The sequence below is a fragment of the Diceros bicornis genome, chromosome 24, assembly GCF_020826845.1.
Source record: "Diceros bicornis minor isolate mBicDic1 chromosome 24, mDicBic1.mat.cur, whole genome shotgun sequence".
NCBI classification, from domain to species: domain Eukaryota; kingdom Metazoa; phylum Chordata; class Mammalia; order Perissodactyla; family Rhinocerotidae; genus Diceros; species Diceros bicornis.
The window spans coordinates 3,473,401-3,492,245 of record NC_080763.1 but is presented as its reverse complement, the minus strand read 5'-3'; the positions used below and the strand labels follow the sequence as shown (position 1 = coordinate 3,492,245).

Below are 18,845 nucleotides of genomic sequence, written 5' to 3'. Positions count from 1 at the left end.
ATAGATATTAGCTCAGGGCCGGTCTTCCTCAGCAAAAAGAGGAGGATTGGCATGGATGTTAGCTAAGGGCTGATCTTCCTCACAAAAAAAAAAAAAAAAGAACACATAAGCCAACTAGAAGAGACTCTGACCGAAAAAGGAGACAATGTGAGCATCAGTAAGGATAATAACTACAGTGTATTGAAGCACTTCAGATATGTTTAAATCGATGAGTTAGTAACGTCAAAAAATATAAAACTAGCACGTCGGTATTTTGAAAATTATTAATAAGGAAGAATTAACCATTTATCCTACCTTTTCTCAGTTCATACAGAAACTGTTGGTGGCACCACAAGGCAGCCAAATATTTGATGTGAGGAAATTTCTCTTTCTAGTGTAAGGAGTGATGGAAGTTAAAAAGCACCTTTTTGCAACTCTGATAAATTAATGGATCTAAGCAATGATTGTCGTAACTGCTAGCATCACCAAAAAGAGAGAAACCCAGAAGTATGTACCTGTGGAGTAGTGGTCTTGCCAAAACAGTAGAACTTAAATCTGATTAAGCCCCTATATCTCACTGCCAAATTATAGGAAGTGGGGGACAAAGAACATGTTAAATAACACCACGGTAATGCAGTCATTAAAAATCAGACTCTGAGAAACTCTACAGGACAAAAACAAAAAAAAATTACAGGGCAAAAAAAAAAGAAGAGGAACTTGTAGATTAAAAGACACTTGAGACACATCTACCATTTACAATGCATGAACTGTGTTTGGAGCTCAATTCAAACAAGTGTAAAAACTATTTTTAATATTATATTACTATACATTAATATTATATAAAAATTATATGTTAATATTATAGTCTGGGAAAATGGGACCACTGAACTACACATTTGCTGAAATTGAGGAATTATTAATTTTTTTGGTATGATAATAGTGCTGAATAGGTTATGTTTTCCTTACATTTTATAAATATGTGCTAAACTTTTTATGGATGAAATGATGTGTGTCTGGGATTTGCTTTAAAATATGGCAGAGGAGTGCTACTATAAAGGGATAGGATGGGGGGGGTGGTTTCTGGGATGATGGAACTATTCTGTATATTGATGGTGGTGCTAACCACAAATCTATACAACTGACACCAAAAGGGGAAAAAATCAATTTCGATGTATCTTAATTTTAAAAATAAAATTGAAAAACCCAAATTATGGGATGAACAACTAGAGGAATAGATGAAATAACAGACTGTGACTTGCTACTTTTTGGAGCTGGGTGATGGCACAGGGGTATTCATTATACTATTCTCTCTTCTAAAGATTTATTCCTATAATTATTTAGCATATAATGTGAAAGCTTGGAATATTTGAAATCGTAGATGGCAAATTTAGGAAAATAGCTTTGAAATGAAGATGCCCTAGGGCCGGCCCCATGGCTTAGCGGTTAAGTGCTCGTGCTCCGCTGCTGGCGGCCCGGGTTTGGATCCCGGGCGCGCACCAATGCAGCGCTTCTCCGGCCATGCTGAGGCCGCATCCTGCATACAGCAACTAGAAGGATGTGCAGCTATGACATACAACTATCTACTGGGGCTTTGGGGGAAAAAATAAATAAATAAAATTATAAAAAAAAAAAAAGATGCCCTAGTGTTGCAAATTATTGCATAGTGTAGCAGTAATTCAAACATAATTGGGCGAAGTTATAAGCAAGTAGGAGTGTTATGATTAAAGATATTTTATACCATATAAATACATATGTGAAGTTACTCTGATAAAATTTTGTTTTATGTTTTTATTTTGTTTTTTTTAAGGATGAGAGAAGCTGCAAGAAAAATAGAAGAAAGACATTTTTCCAACCATGCAACACATGTTGAATTTCTGCCTGTTGAGTGGCGGTCAAAACTTACTCTTGATGGAGGTACATTTTGTTTAAAAATTAAACAGTTTAGCCAGTGGCAAGGAATTGTTTCTCATTGGGGGAACAAAGGGTCTTTAATTTAGTTGTCTTAAGGTATACTTACTCTTTCTTCTAGATTATTTAAGAAAATAAAATCCACTGATTTTTAAAATAATTATATTGACATGTTTTGGATCCCCATCTGAATTTCACAGATAGCACAGGTTTCGTGCATGCCCTCTGTGGATTAGGAGAGCAGTGGGGGACATGTGGAGGACAAATGTTTTCTAAACTTTTTGACAGAAAAGTGACTTGTCAATACTTTTAAAACATTTCTTGGGGCTGTCCCCATGGCTTAGCAGTTAAGTATGCACGCTCCGCTGCTGGCGGCCTGGATTCAGATCCCGGGCGCGCACTGACACACCTCTTGTTCAGCCATGCTGAGGCAGCGTCCCACATACAGCAACTAGAAAGATGTACAACTATGACATACAACTATCTACTGGGGCTTTGGGGAGAAAAAGGGGGAAAAAAGGAGGAGGATTGGCAATAGATGTTAGCTCAGGGCCACTCTTCCTCAGCAAAAAGAGGAGGATTCGCATGGATGTTAGCTCAGGGCTGATCTTCCTCACAATAAATAAATAAACAAACAAATAAATAAATAAAATATAAATAAATAAATAAATAAATAAATAAAAATAAAATAAAACATTTCTTGTCCACAATTCCATAGGAGTTTATTTTTGGAAGATAAAATCTTAGATTTCTGTTTTCTGTTACTGTTGTTCCTGTGATCGCTCAGCTTGTGAATTATAATCTACCATAGAGAAATTGTACAGTATATTTGTTTAAATAAAGTCATTTTTGTTTCCTTCCTTAAAAAGCCATGAGCCAAAATATGCATCTTTCTTTACACAAAGTTATGTCCTTTGAATGTTAAAACTATTAAAATAGAATCAACATTAAAATAGAATGTTTAGGTTGATTATTTACGTAATCTGGAATATGGGAGAGTTGTGCTGGACATAATCGCAGCTGCCATTTGTGGAGCTTTACTATGTGCCTGACTCTCTACAGTTCATTTTACATGGAGTATCTCAGTTAATTTTCTCACAAATCTGTAAAGTTCCTACTTTATTTTCTCTATTTTACTGATAAGGAAACAAACTTAGTAGAAAGTGAACGTAAGAATGGCAGGCGAAATCTGGGTCTGAGTGATGACAGGGTCCTTTTCATCACACTGCTAACCTGCCTCCCTGGATGATTTCCAAGGATTCTTCCAAGTCAGTTAGGAATGTCAGTTATAGCTTATAAACCAAAATGGCATCAAAAGTTGTAATGAGTTTAAAAAAAAATGCAAGTGACCAAAGAGATAGCAACAGCTCATATGTAAAGTTCTAGTGTAACAACACTATCTTTTAGGCTTTTCCCATTCACCCAGATAAATTTCTTAGCCTACTCAGGAATGTAGACAACATGGATAAACCAACCTTTAATAAAACCCCTATGTTTGTAATTTTCTGTTAGGTTTAAACTACTGTGATAGAATCTAGAAGGCATTATGCTGAGTGAAAGCAGCTAAAGAAAACCACCGCTCTCTATTCTTAACACTTCTGACACTAAATGTTTGGGGGATTTTCCCCACACCAATCAATTCTCCAATTGTTGATGGATACCAAGTGGGTGTCCTATGACTTAATTCTGACACTTAACTGCCCAGAGATGGTACAGACAGGTTAAGAGCTCAGTCTCACAGGACTGCCCTCCACTTCAGATGCCAATCACAAGTCCAAGATTGTCATGTGTACTTCTGACTGACCAGCTGTAAATTGGGGGGGGGGGGGTCGCATGACCCCATCCTGAGGTTCAGTAATTTACTAGAATGACAAAATTCAGGGAAATATTTACGTACATTCACTGGTTTAAAGGCTATTACAAAGGATACAGATGAAGAGCTATATAGGGCAAGTTACGGGGAAGAGGTGCAGAGATTTCATGTCCTCCCCAAGTCCACCACCCTTCCAATACCTCCATGTGTTCACCTACCCAGAAGCTCTCCAAACCCTGTTGTTTAGGGTTTTTATGGAGGTCCCATTACGTAGACATAATTGAATGAATCAGTGGCCATTGGTGATTGAGCTCAGTCTCCAGCTCCTCTCCCCTTCCCAGAAGTCAGGGAATGGAGCAGAAAGTTCCACCCTCTGATCACATGATTGGTTCCTCTGGCAACCAGCCCCCATCCTCTAAGAGTCAGCTTATTAGCATAAACTCAAGTATGGTTGAAAGAGGCTTATTATGAATAATAAAATACATTCCTGTGACTCGTGAAATTTCAAGAGTTTTAGGAACCCTGTGCCAGGAACCAGGGACAAAGGCCAAATATCTGTTTCTTATTATATCACAGTATCAGTAATAGCCAATCTCAAAGGTTACATAATTTGTGCTTCCTTTTATGTAACATACTGGAAAAGGCAAAACCATAGGGACAGAGAACAAATTAGTGGTTACCAGAGTTTAGGGAAGGCAGAGGGTTTTAATTCAAAGGGCCAGCATGTGGGAGTTTTTTATGGTGATGGAGTAGTTCTGTATCCTGATTGTGGTGGTAGTTATGCAAAACTATATATGCATTAAAACTGAGGTCAATTTTACTGTTTGCAAATTTTAAAATAATGATAAAGGTATTTACCTACTGTAAACATCATTGCACTCGTATTAAAAGGCTAAAAACGTTTCTTTTAAATCAGAAACAAGCTAAAGATGTCCACCTAAAAATATATTCTTATATTTTTATATATTCTTATATATATATTCTTATAACAAATATTCTACCTAAAATCTTAGCCAGTGCAATAAGATAAGAAAAAGAAATAATAGTTTTAAGGAATGGAGAAAATCTGTTTTTGTTTGCTGGTCATATGATTGTCTACACAGAATATACAAAAGAATCTGTAAAAAAATTATTAGAACAAGACAGTTTATCAAGGTTGTGAAATAGAAAATGTATATATAAAAATAATTGCATTTCTATATACCAGCACAATTAGAAATAACATAAAAGATATAAGGTTCCTAGAAGTAAATCTAATATGTATATTTACATTAAAAATGAAAAAACTGTTAAAAGGTATTAAATACAACTTAAATACAAAGATCGACAATTTTCTTAGATTGGGTGATTCAGTATCTTAGATATGTTAATTCTCCCAAAGTGATCCATAATTCATGCAGTTCCAATCAAAATCCCAGTAGAGTTTTTCATGAAACTTGACAAGCTGATTCTGAAATTATTATAGAAGAGCAAAGGCCCAAAAATAGCCAAGATAACAGAACAAGAGGTTGGAGGTGGGGAGCAAGTTGTGTCCTAGTAGATAGCTGGACCTACTTTTTAACGTTTGTGATTAAGACAGTTTGTATTGTTGCAAGGATAGGCAAATTGACCAGTGCACCAGTATTAGGAAAAAAGTATTAGAAAGTTTAGAAAAAGTATTGGAAAAGTTTTAGAAAAAAATATAGGAGAGTATCTTAAGACACAGAAACACAACTATTAAAAAACATGGATAGATTTGTTTAGATTAAAGTTAAGAACTTCTGTTTCTCAATAGACATCAAAAAGAGTGAATTAGAAGCCACAGACTGGGGGGAAATGTTGCAACAGAGCAACAGATATAACCACAAAAGGTTTAATATCCAGAATAAAGAATGGGAAACTTAAATGGAGATAGATAGGTAGATAGATATACACACACATGTATATGTGCACACACACACATATTTTAAATATTTATTTATATAATACGTGTGAAATGTACATCTCACTAGTAATCAAGGAGATGCAAATTAAAACCACAAATATCATTCACACCCATCAGGCAAAAATTTAAGAAAGTGATAATGCCGTGCATTGATGAGGATGTGCAGCAATGAGGATTCTCATTCACTGTTGGCGGGAATGTAAATTGGTATGATCACTTTGGAAGACAGTTGGACATTATCTTGTAAAGTTGAGTATGCACGTGTCCTATGACACAGGAGTTTCACCCCTAGGTATATATACCCTAAAGAAACTCTTACACATGTGCAGGGGGCATGGAGTGTTATTAGGAGCATAGTTTATATTAGCAAAAAACTAGAAACAACCCAAATGTCTTTCAAAGGAAAATGGATAAATTGTAAGATATGTATAGAGTAGAATACTATACAGCAGGGAAAATGAATGAATTATAGCTATATGCATCAACACTGATGAATCTCAGAAACATATATTGAGAGTGAAACAAACCATGGGCAATAACTCAATTTACGTAGTGTTTAGAAACAGGCAAAATGATGGGGCCAGCCCGGTGGCATAGCAGTTAAGTTCATGTGCTCTGCTTATGTGGCCTGGGGTTCACAGGTTCAGATCCTGGGTACAGACAGACACACCGCTTATCAAGCCATGCTGTGGCGGTGTCCCATGCACAGTAGAGGAAGATGGGCACGGATGTTAGCCCAGGGCCAATCTTCCTCAGCAAAGAGAGGAGGATTGACAACAGATGTTAGCTCAGGGCTAATCTTTCTCACCAAAAAAAAAAAAAGAGAGACATGGGCCAGCCCCGTGGCTTAGCGGTTAAGTGCGCCCGCTCTGCTGCTGGCGGCCCGAGTTCGGATCCCGGGCGCACACCGATGCATCACTTCTCCGGCCATGCTGAGGCCGCGTCCCACATGCAGCAACTAGAAGGATGTGCAGCTATGACATACAACTATCTACTGGGGCTTTGGGGGAAAAATCAATAAATAAATAAAAATTATCAAAAAAAAAAAGACAAAATCAAATATTTAGGCTCTGACACATAGTAAATGTTATAGAATTGGCTAAAATTATTAATGGACATATAGGAGATCTATAAAGGAAAGCAAGAGGGGGCCGGCCCCGTGGCTTAGTAGTTAAGTGCTCATGCTCCGCTGCTGGTGGCCCGGGTTCGGATCTGGGCATGCACCGACGCACCGCTTGTCTGGCCATGCTGAGGCGGCGTCCCACATACAGCAACTAGAAGGATGTGCAACTATGACATAACAACTATCTACTGCGGCTTTGGGGAGAAAAAGGGGGAAAAAAGGAGGAGGATTGGTGATAGATGTTAGCTCAGGGCCGCTCTTCCTCAGCAAAAAGAGGAGGATTCGCATGGATGCTAGCTCAGGGCTGATCTTCCTCACAAAAAAAAAAAGAAAAAACTGTGTGATAAACACAAACCTTGTATTGGTGGTTACTTCTGGCAGAGAAGGAGGAGCATGTGATCATTTAGGGATACACAGTCATGTTACTTAACAATGGAGATACATTCTGAGAAATGCATCGTTGGGTGATTTCATTGTCGGGTGAACATCACAGAGTGTACTTACACAAACCTGCATGGTATAGCCTGCTACATACCTAGAGGACACGGTGCTAATCATGTGGGACCAACGTCCTATATGCAGTCCATTGAGTGAAACCTCATTATAAGTGCACGACCGTGCTGTGACTTTCAAAGATGCTGGCAGCTAGGTGGTAAGAACGTGTTTTCCTTTTCATAAATTATTCTTTCAGCTCCACATATATATTCAATACCTTCTTTTGCATGTATGTTTATTTCACAGTAAAAACTTATTTTAGAAATGCACTAAAATGACAGCTAAACTTTCTGTACCAGCGTAGTGGTCACACCTTTCACTTTTACAGTTTAAAAATAGGTGCAGGCTATAAGTATGTTGTGCTACCCATGAAAAGCCACACTGGTCCCTTTACATCTTTGAAACACCTTTAGGTTTTCCTTGAATCGTTGCCTTCCAGTCTTTATTTGATTGTACTAAAGTGGGGAGTAAATAAAAATAAAATAATTTAAACCAATGCAGTAAAAAAACTGCAAGGTAAAAGGAATTACACTAGACTAAAAATATAAGCCTTCTGCCCACCTTGTCCTTTCAGATCATGATATTCATCTAAGTATTGGACTTCTTTGTATTGCTATAAGAAGTGCAAAATTTTCTCTCTCTGTAGTCATTGTATTAAGCATTTAATAGAATAATCTTCCCAAGGTAGAATTTCTATAGGTTAGCTGTAACTCATGGAAGGCTGAACGTACCTGCAATGCAGTTTATGTGACAGTCTTTTTCCAAAGGTAAGTTACAGCAGCTCTATCTTGTTTACTGGAGAGGCCCCTGCTGATGCGCCTCTGTGCATGTTTGTGATTTGACAGCTCTTGACCTTAGGATCTTTGGTTCACTACAGATAGGTCCGTGTAAAGTACAGGGAAACTTTTAATTTGTTGCTGATTTGCCACCAAGTGGCTCTAGGCATTTCACACGGGTATTGCCAGGCCCAAGGGGTGTAGGCTGAAGAAGAAGAGAAAGAAAACAGAAAAGGAGGTACAGAAAGAGTGAGATTGCGTCCCTTGACACTTGTTCCAGGAACAGAGATGGTCTGGTTTTGCTCTGGGTACCTCTGAATGTCATACAAAAGTTAGTACGTACAGAAAATGGTGAGGCTTTATGAATTTGGTAATGGCCTTCATCTTTTAATATTCCTTTTCTTCTCATGTCCCCTTTTGTCTTTTACTTTTTTTGCTTGCAATATTTTTCAGGAAGGGAAGGTTCACTAGATTCAAAGTTAGTCTTGAAGATTTTAGTTAACTTAAAGAGCTGTTATTTCAGGGAATGTAATTTTTTTCACAATTTATTTTTTCTCTAAAACAGAGACCTGTAAGTTTAGTTTTTTTGTTTTTGATTTGTAGACACTGTTGACTCCATTACTCCTGACAAAGTCCGAGGTTTAAGGGATATGCTGAACAGCAGTGCGATGGACATCATGTACTACACTAGCCCACTCTACAGAGATGAAGTAAGTGGCATGACTCTCTTGTTGCTATTGGGTACTTTTAGGGTGATAACATGTGTCCTGAATTTTAACATTTTATGATCTTTTTTTACAAACGAGAAATTATAGGAATCCATTAATTTATAAATAGCCTATATTCAATAGTGAATTTGATAGTCTTCAAACTGCACGTTGGGACCCTTAATAAAATGGATAATCTTGGAAGTGGGAGATTGGTTAGAAAATAGGTCTTTGAAAAATAACGGTTTTGGGCCGGCCCCGTGGCTTAGTAGTTAAGTGCGCGCGCTCCGCTACTGGCGACCCAGGTTCGGATCCTGGGCACGCACCGACCCACCGCTTGTCCGGCCATGCTGAGGCCACGTCCCACATACAGCAACTGGAAGGATGTGCAGCTATGACATACAACTATGTACTGGGGCTTTGGGGGAAAAAATAAATAAATAAAATTATTTTAAAAAAAAAGAACAGTTTTCATAAATCTGATTAATTATATTTATGATTATTATCTTCACAAAAGAGTTTTAGACATTTAGAAATTTCCTTCAAATTTTTTGTATATAGTAGGCTTGCTTTTATTGCATCATTTCTATAGTGGATTTGTATACAGTAGGCCCCCCTTGTCCTTGGGGTATAGGTTCCAAGACCGCCAAATGGATGCCTGAAACTGCGGATAGTACCGAACCCTGTATATACTATATTTTTTTCTATACATACGTACCTATGATAAAGTTTTATTTCTAAATTAGACACAGTAAGAGATTAACAATAATAACTTAATAAAACAATGATAAGCAATATACTGTAATAAAAGTTACTGTAGATCTCAGCAACGTCAGCATATGATTTTGTTTCTTTTCTTATTAAGTCGAGAACTTTCACATTTTCACTTAAAAGCACTTTACGGCTTCTCTGTGGCATATCTGAATTGCCAGCATCACTACTCTTGGGCTTTGGGGCCATTATTAAGTAAAGTAAGGGTGACTTGGACATAAGCACTGCACTCCTGTGACAGTTGATCTGATAACTGAGATGCCTACTAAGTGGCTAATGAGCAGGGAGCATACACAGTGTAGATATGCTGGACAAAGGGCTGATTCACCTCCCGGGTGAGATGGCATGAGATTTCGTCATGCTACTCAGAATGGCATGAAATTTAAAACTTATGAATTGTTTATTCCTGGAACTTTCTATTTAATATTTTTGGACCACTTGTAACTAAAACTACAGAAAGTGAAGCTGCAGATAAAGGAGGACTACTGTCGTTCTCAAATGGTAATGTTGCTGATGTATCACAAAGTTAACCCTAAAGGAGGTGAGAGGTGGAAGTTTATTCTGAGAGATGAGAGAATCTCTACCAAATGCATTTTGTCACTATTGGTAAGAGAAAAAGAATTGTGTTTCATAGGAATAACTTTGTTAATTACCTAACATGTGTTAACTTGTTTAATCCTCATAAAAACCCTATACAGTAGATATGGGTTAGTATTCTCATTTGAAAGATGAAGAAACTGGTGCAGGAAGTAATTACCAGCAGAGCCTGCTCTGTACTGCTCCAAGCCAGTCCGCTTCTGATTTTGTTCATTTGGAGTTCTTCCCTGACTTCATTCGGGGTATCCTTTCTTACATATCTACAGAAATGTGTTTGGTTAGTTGTCACAGAAACTTCCTTCTCTTCCAGCGGCCATCCCCTTAAGATTTTTCTCCATTCCTCTTTCTGTATCCCCTCATTGCCATATACCATTGCAGTATACCAGAGTCTGCCTTGATCTGATTGACAGCAGTAAAAGAAGCTACAAGGAGAACTGCTATTCTGGACCTAAGTCTAACCAACAAAAAGGCCTAGTTGGTGAAGTAGAATACTAGTAATTTGTAGTCCTTTATAGTGCACAATGGGCTTTGTTAGTTATGTTCTGAAGGTTAGGAAATGGGACAATAGTCTTACAAGTGAAACCAGTGAGGGGAAGAATGGAAAGAGAATGACTGAGAGCATATTACTATACACACGCACACCATGTATGCATACCTTACACACACACACACACACACACACACACACACGTGTATATGTGGTTGGTAGTACTCCTAAGAAGGTATCCTGAATGTTCAAGGCTAACGTGCTGAGGCATGTCCCCCAGAAGTAATGAAAAGGACTTTTTTAAAAGTTTAAGTTGAGGGCCGGCCCTGTGGCTTAGCGGTTAAGTGTGCGCGCTCCGCTACTGGCGGCCCGGGTTCGGATCCGGGCGTGCACCGATGCACCGCTTGTCGGGCCGTGCTGAGGCTGCGTCCCACGTACAGCAACTAGCAGGATGTGCAACTATGACATACAACTATCTACTGGGGCTTTGGGGAAAAAAAGGAGGATTGGCAATAGATGTTAGCTCAGAGCCGGTCTTCCTCAGCAAAAAAAAGAGGCGGATTGGCATGGATGTTAGCTCAGGGCTGATCTTCCTCACAAAAAAATAAAAAAACTTAAAAAAAAAAGTTTAAGTTGACATTAATAGCAAGAAAAACTAGAAAGAGGCAAGTGTCAGACTCAAAGTCTGGCTATTAGCTAGTGATGACTGAGAAAGTGGTCACTTTCTATTTTGTTCTTCTATCTTCAAAGATAATTTTCCTCAGAATGGAATTGAATAAAACAGATATTCAGTAGAAAGAAGGAACTGATAGCTAAGATAAATGAAATGGAAAGAGAACACCCAGTGTTTTAAATGAGTTCCTTTTTTGATCCAGTTGAATTTCATGGAAAAGCACTGAGAACTTGTGACCGAGATTCATCAGTAATCTTTAGCAGTGTTTCCCAAACATCCCTAATTAGAACAGTCACTTTGGGTGCTCACTAAAAATGCAGGCAAAAAAAGAACCATGTGGGGGACATTGGACCATGTGAGGGGCATTGGAATTGAGGGTATTCATGTGAATTTATGATTTTGAAAATATGTGCTTGTGTATAGATATTATCTGTATATTTAATTGTATATATGTATATCCATGCATATATTTACTACCTACGTCCACTGAAAGGGCCAAGAAACAAAGACACACCAATCTAATGAGCACACGTGGCACACAGATCTGCCTCGAGTACTCTTATTTTCCACTAAGAAGAACTAGAGTTCTTTGGAACAGTGGCTGGTGCAGGGCTAGGGCAGGATAGGTGCAAGTCAGAGCTGAAGCAACTTGTCATGACAGAAAGTAGAAAAGCGCTCAGAAGAGTGATGGGGCAGGGCACAAGGACACGGGAGTCAGATTAAAGAAGCAGATTCCACTGGCCAAATCTGGAACAATTTGAGCATCAAAATACTTAAGTAATTATTATTACTTAACGAATTATTAGTAGTTTATTATTATTATTTATTATCAAAATGCTCAACAATTTGAGCATCAAAATAAGTAATTATAATTACTTAACAAATACATTATTTAATATATAATTAAAAGAATAATGTAATAAGCAATTCTGAATCCTTGAAAAGTTAAAAGTCCATATCGATGATAAATACATAAACAAAAGAGGGAGAAGGGAGGTCCTTTGCTTAGAGTAGGTGCCGAAGGCTTACTGGTAAACACGGAGGGAATGCTGGCATTGGAAAGGCCTCTTTTTGCAGTTGTCATGGTAGGATCAGGTGAGAGAGGACTGGGCAAGTATCACTGGATGCTAAATTGAGGGCAGAATTTTGATGAGGAATAGGATATTTGCATGGTCTTAAAGTGTATCCTTACAGACTGTTTATTAGTTAAATGAGAAAAGGTATACAGTGAAGAAATCAGGAGATGTGTTACTGAGGGACACCCAGAGAAGGACACCACCTCATTTATGCAGTATTTCAATCATGAGGAAACATCAGACAGACACAAAATGAGGGAGTTCCAATAAAAAAGTAGGAATGGGACTGTGTTCTTTTAAAATATGAATATCATAAAAGACAAAGAATGGCTGTGGAAAATGTTCCAGATTAAAGGAGGCTGAAGAGACATGACAGCTCAATACAGCGTCTCATCCCAGGCTGTGTCCTGTGCTGGATGGAGAGAACACTACAAAGGATGTGTTAGAGCAACTGACAAAGTTAAAATGTGGATGGTAGATTAGATTAGATGAAATATTATATCAAAGTAAATTTATGAAGTTAGCTACACTGTGATTATGGAAGAGAATATTCCTAGTCTTAGGAAATATACACTGGAGTATTTAGGGGTAAAGGACCATAAATTACGTAACATGTAATATCTCCTCAGATGGTTCACACGAAAGTTGTCTGTCTGTTAGAGTAACAGAACAAATGATAAAGCAAATAGGATAAAATGCTAACAATTTTGGGTAACAAGTAATGGATGATCTTTGTACTATTTCTGTTTTGCAACGTTTTATAAATTTGGAATTATTTCCAAATAGAAAGTTAAGAAAAGGAAACTAAGGAAAAGAGTTTCCCAGGTCTCGTCCCTGGAGATTCCAATTCAGTGGGTCTGAGGTAGAGACTGTGAATTTGTGTTTTTAACAGTTCCCTAGGTGATACCATCCGAGAAGCTTGGGAAGCATTGCTTAAGGCATTTGAAGAACAAAGGAAAAACTTAGTGCAAAGTGTGCAAGAATTATTCTTATTTTTTAAAAAAGAAATCTGATTCTGTAAATCAAAGTCCATTTAGCACAAGGTTGGTGTTAGGCAATGTTCTAGAATAAATACTTTTTGAACAGTATATATTTCCTCAGAGAAGTGGTGATAGATAACAGGCAGCAGGGGTCCTTTAGGATTAACTCATGCCTGGTGAATGAACCTTGTTTGGTTTATTTGATAGGCGTAAAAAAGAGCCTTTTTTTCCTTTCCTTTTAGTCTTTGGAGTCAAAGAGATGCAGATTCAAAACCTACCACTTCGGGCGTGGGCCTACACCACTTCTCTGTCAGTGCCTATGCTCTGGCGGCAGCTCACATACAAAAAGGGGAAGATTGGCACAGATGTTAGCTCAGGGCGAATCTGCCTCAGCAAAAAAAAAACCTACCACTTAACTAGCTATGTGACCTTACATCAAATGTCTTACTTTCTCAGCTTCCTCACTTATAAACTGGACGTAAAATATCTATCTGATAAAGGTTGTCCTGAGGATTAAAGATAGAATGTATGTAAAGTTCCCAGTACAGTTCCTCATCCTTAGATTCTCAAGTTGTGATTAGGTATTTTCCATTTTTTTTAATACCATTTTTAAGAAAAAAAGCAATAGACTTACTCTGTTAATTCTAGAAAGTAAAATAAGGATCAATGAAGAGAAAATGTGGAAAGGAACATGTTTGTTTACTAGTGAAGAACTTTGTAGTAACTAAAACTGCCTTAAAAAATAGAAATGTTACAAGGAAAAAAATTTGTAAATAATGTGAGGTGATGGATTTTAACTTACTGTAATAATCATTTCACAATATACACGTACATGAAATCACTATGTTGTGTACCTTAAACTTATACAGTGTTATATGTCAATTACATCTCAATAAAACTGGAAAAAATAATCAAAACAATAAAAGTGTGACCACTTTAGAATGGCATGACCGCTGAGGTAAACGCTGGGCAACTCAATCAGGGTTGCACTGAAGACACTCCTCCCTTCACAGCAGTTTCAACTAGATCATCTGAGGGCCCTTTTCCCTCGGGATTGTGAGATGCTCATGGGAGGACCCTCATTAGGATTGTGCCGATAGTCACTGAAAAGCCATGGTTAGGGAAAAAGTTTTGTATATCAATCAGTACTTACGTCACATTTTCTCAGGACCAGTTTAAAAAGAGAAACTAATTCCAGACTATGAAGACATCATCAGAGAGCCTTTGGCCCTTACTTTAACCGTAAATAAAGTAACATGGAAAATCCAGAGGGAATTGTACGTCTGGTGTACATCTGAACTCTCTTTTGAGTGGCTTTTTAAAATGAAGAATTATAAAGAGAATTGTCATGGCTGCATCTTGCCATTGTTATTTGAAAACTGTTCAACTGATATATATAACTAAAACTCTAAATTACTTTTTCTCATTAAAATTTCCTGAAGCAGGAAGAAGGACAAAGGACTAATTATATTCTTCAGCTGTATTTTGTGTGTTTGTATTCTCTCTTAAAACTGCTTGGTTTCTTTTCCTTTTGGGTTGATTTTCTTCATAAATTTTAACTTCTGAGTAGCGGTTATGAGAATTAGAAACTCTTCTAAGCTTTTGAAAAGCCATCCAATGCCTTCTGTGCAGGAGGTTAGCTGACTTGATTAGATAATATTGTAGGGATAATAAAATTATGATTATTTTTGTATATCATTAATCTTGGTTCAGATATCCCAAATGAACATACATGGTCACAAAGAATTCTAGCTAGGAGAATATAATTGGATCAGAGGAAAAGGTGGGGGTGGAGGGAACCCTAATTAGAATAGACTTGGATACAACATAGAGGTGGATTTCTCCTTTTCCTGCTGAGTGTGTGATTTATAAAAGCATTTAGAGGTGCTGCAAAGTTGTTTTAAAGGTTGGCTTTCAAAATCATAATGTGTTGGCCACAAATGTCTCTGTATATGTAAGCTATAGGCAGAGATTCTAAATGCTGCCATATCTAGATATCTTCTAATAAGGAAACACAGAGACCATTTCTATTCAAGTATGTGATTATTAAAACAGATGAAAGCACCAGCTCTTCAGAAACCATCCATTCTGTGTTTCCTTCCGTGGTGAAATATTTTAATGTCATCCGTATTTTCTCTGTCTTGGATATTTACCCTTGTTTTGGTATCCATATATGATTGCTGGACTGAGGAGGTATTGGGTATAGTGACAGGTGCTTTGAGTTCTTTTAATAGGTTAATCACTGGTAGAGATACTGGTGCATCTTTTCCTTTATTTTTTAATTTTTAAATTTTAATTTGAGGGGTTGGTATTTAAAAAACAAAAAGATTGGGTACCTTTGCCAGAGTACTTAAGTATTTATCTTTTAGTGTTTCTAGATTTACATGGTATAAGTCTTAAAATCAACACCTTCAAATGTAAAAACTATTAACATGTTACTTTTAAAGGAATTTATTTTATCTAAACATTAGCTTTTTCTACACCTCCCTTAATGTAGATTGTAAATCACGAAAATTACAAAATTTTAAGGGTTAGTTGATACTCTTATCAAAATCAAGATCAAAGCATTACATTATAGCTCCCTTTAAACAGAGCATGTAATTTCATATCACACTGCCTACTCCTTAAACTATATTGACTATAATTACCTACAACCCATGTCTTAGAAGGTTTTTATGTACATTTACCACTAAAGCAGTAGTTCCTAAGATGTGGTGGTCCCCAGAACTGCCAAATCAGAAACTCTGGGGTGGAACCTAGCAATCTGTGTTTAACAAGCTCTCCACGTGATTCTGATGCACATTGAAAGCTGGAGAACCATTACACTAAAGCGTGGAATTCTTTTGTTTTTCCTGGGGAAAAAATTGAAATGTCAAATTAAAGTAAAACTGTTGCATTCCTCCCTAGAGAAAAGGCAGCTTATCATCCTTCCACATGCTACCAGCTTGTCTTTCCTTCTCTTCCTTCATTGGCTGAATATATTTTATTAGACCCAGTACATGGTTAGAGTGGCTTTAACCAGACCTCAGCATCACATGACATCACATGAGATGTCAGCAGTCAGAGGGAACACGAGGCCTTCATTCCTGCCCCTGCTAACCCTGCCAAGCATGAGTGCTCAAGTGATTTTCAGTTTATATCAGCAGGTAGAGAATGTTCAGTAAAATCTGGTGGAGGCTAGTTGTCTCCTGAGACAAAATAACAGGATTGAAAATGGAAGCAACAACATAACTAGTGTTTATATGTTAGAGTAACGGCTGGCATATTAAGTACTGAAATGAGATATTGAATATCAAGCAGGAAATTTATAATCAAATAGTAGTAAGCAATGGTAGAAAGAGGAGAGACTGCCTTAAAACTCAGGTTGGGGCCCAGTATGAGTTTGAGTAAGAAAAGAATCTTATTCTTCTGACTATATGGAATATTTTAGTAATATTTGTTAAAGCTAAATTTCAAAGCAGTTTTACAAAGAAAAATGACTAACATACTTCCCACATTATTAACCTCTAAACCTTACAAAGCCCTGCTTTCCAGCCATATAAAACTTTTTACTCAACTCTCTATTGCCAACTTAATGGGAATTTTGGAATATCAAGTAGAGCAACAATAGCTTTTTCTTCAGTCATACGATGGCCTTTCATTACATTACTCATATCTAAATGCAGAATATAATAATACATATAATATGGTAGTACACCTGTTATCACAGACTCAGATATTCTTTTTCTAAAATTTACTAAAGCTTAAAAACTACAAGATACAAAAATTTAGAATTACATGTGTATAAGTTGCAGTGAAGAAGAAATTTCCAGGCGCTCTTTGAAAATTTTATTGGAATCTACATAGAACTTTTTTTTTTTTAGTCTGTGGAACTGCTGACTCATATAGTTGGTTTAAGGACTATGAAAGGGTCTATGTGGGTAATATTTGCTTTTATTCTTAGTGATGATGTGGATTATAATATCATGTATACCTTACTTAATTTTCTGCAAGGTTTTGAAGCACCTGAGTTAATTTTAATAACCTAGGGATATTTGGCCAGGATTGTGTTTTTCTTTCTCAATGTATTTGAGTTTGGAAATAAAGTTTTTAGCAGTCAGTGATTACTCTAATATGATGTTTTCTTATTTCAAACAGCTAGTTAAAGGCCTTCAGCAAGAGCTGAATCGATTATATTCCCTTTTCTGTTCTCGGAATCCAGACTTTGAAGAAAAAGGGGGTAAGGTCTCAATAGTGTCCCATTCCTTGGGATGTGTGATCACTTACGACATAATGACTGGCTGGAATCCAGTTCGCCTCTATGAACAGTTGCTGCAGAAGGAAGAAGAGTTGCCTGATGAACGATGGATGAGCTACGAAGAGCGACATCTCCTTGATGAACTCTATATAACAAAACGACGGTAAAACACCCTAGTCTCTTAAGAGAATTTAAAATGACTGCATGGAATTACTGGACTTCTTAGGAGAAAACTTTAAGATTTTCATGATAAAGAAAAAATACATTGTTCGGGATACAAAGATTATTAGATAACATGCCTAGTCAAGCTAGAGACTATTAATTTTCACGCTAATTACATGTGTTTTCCTACAGCATAAAATAAATTGTCTTGTCATCTTCCTCTTTTCCCTTCTGTCTTATCTTCACAATTTATTTAGAGTGAAATGTAAAATTTATTCCAGGCTGAGTCACTGCATAAAATCTTTATTGAAAATGTTTGCCAGTGTGTAGTCCTTTGTAGTTTTACTAATCTTAGAGATGGGCCTTTACCTTTCTGATTATTCTGAAAATCATTTAAAGCCCTTTTTTTCTTGACAAATATATTTTTGACAGATTTTATAATTATCTGATCACTTGTGGCCTTCCTGATACTATCTTTTAATTCTTTGCTACATTCCTATCTTCATGTGTAGTTACATACTGTATCTTCTTTGTCCTCTTAGCGACCATCCAATCAATTCTAACAGAACATGAAGAGTTAGCATTTTGCTAACTAGCATTTTGAGAGTTAGCATTGTATAAAAACAACCAATTTAGTTGACTAAAATTTTTACTCAGGAAGCCTAGGATTTATTTTGGTGTTATAGAAGTTGTCTAAGAATTTCATTTAGAACCTTATTAAGTGCAATAGGCTAGATACATAAATTCTATAGTGTCAAAATAATTGATAGTTTTGAAAGAAAATACGTTGGCAAGCCTTAGAGCAGCATTTTAGATATAAAATCCAGTAAAAAAATTTTTTAACAGGTTTATAAAATGAACTGCACCTATTTTTTTTTAACTTAGCTTCCTTGTTGATTAAATGTAAGTAAATACAGAACATTGTAATGGGAAAAAATTGAAATAACCCAAGTGTTCATCGGCAGAGAAGGTTAAATAAACTGTGGTTCATCCCTATGGTGGACAATTACACAGCTGTTATAGAGACTGAAGTAGATCAAGAGGCAATGAAATGAAAAGATCTCTAAGATTCATTGTGTAGAAAAAAGGACACAGAACTAATATGGTATAAACATCATGTTGATGATAAACATTTGA

At 36.8% G+C, this 18,845-nt stretch overlaps 1 protein-coding gene across 9 annotated transcripts in view; it reads left to right on the top strand.

Moving 5' to 3' along the window:
- The window catches only part of DDHD1 (DDHD domain containing 1), a 107,310-nt gene that overhangs the window by 59,593 nt on the left and 28,872 nt on the right, over nt 1-18,845 (top strand). For all 9 annotated transcript variants that reach the window (XR_009223667.1, XM_058566945.1, XM_058566942.1 and 6 more), the window contains 3 exons: nt 1,787-1,893; nt 8,622-8,728; nt 17,447-17,709. Coding sequence is in view for 8 of the 9 variants with exons in the window: in XM_058566945.1 (XP_058422928.1) it covers nt 1,787-1,893; nt 8,622-8,728; nt 17,447-17,709 (477 nt within the window). In the remaining variant the exon portion in view is untranslated. The remainder of the gene's footprint in view (nt 1-1,786; nt 1,894-8,621; nt 8,729-17,446; nt 17,710-18,845) is intronic.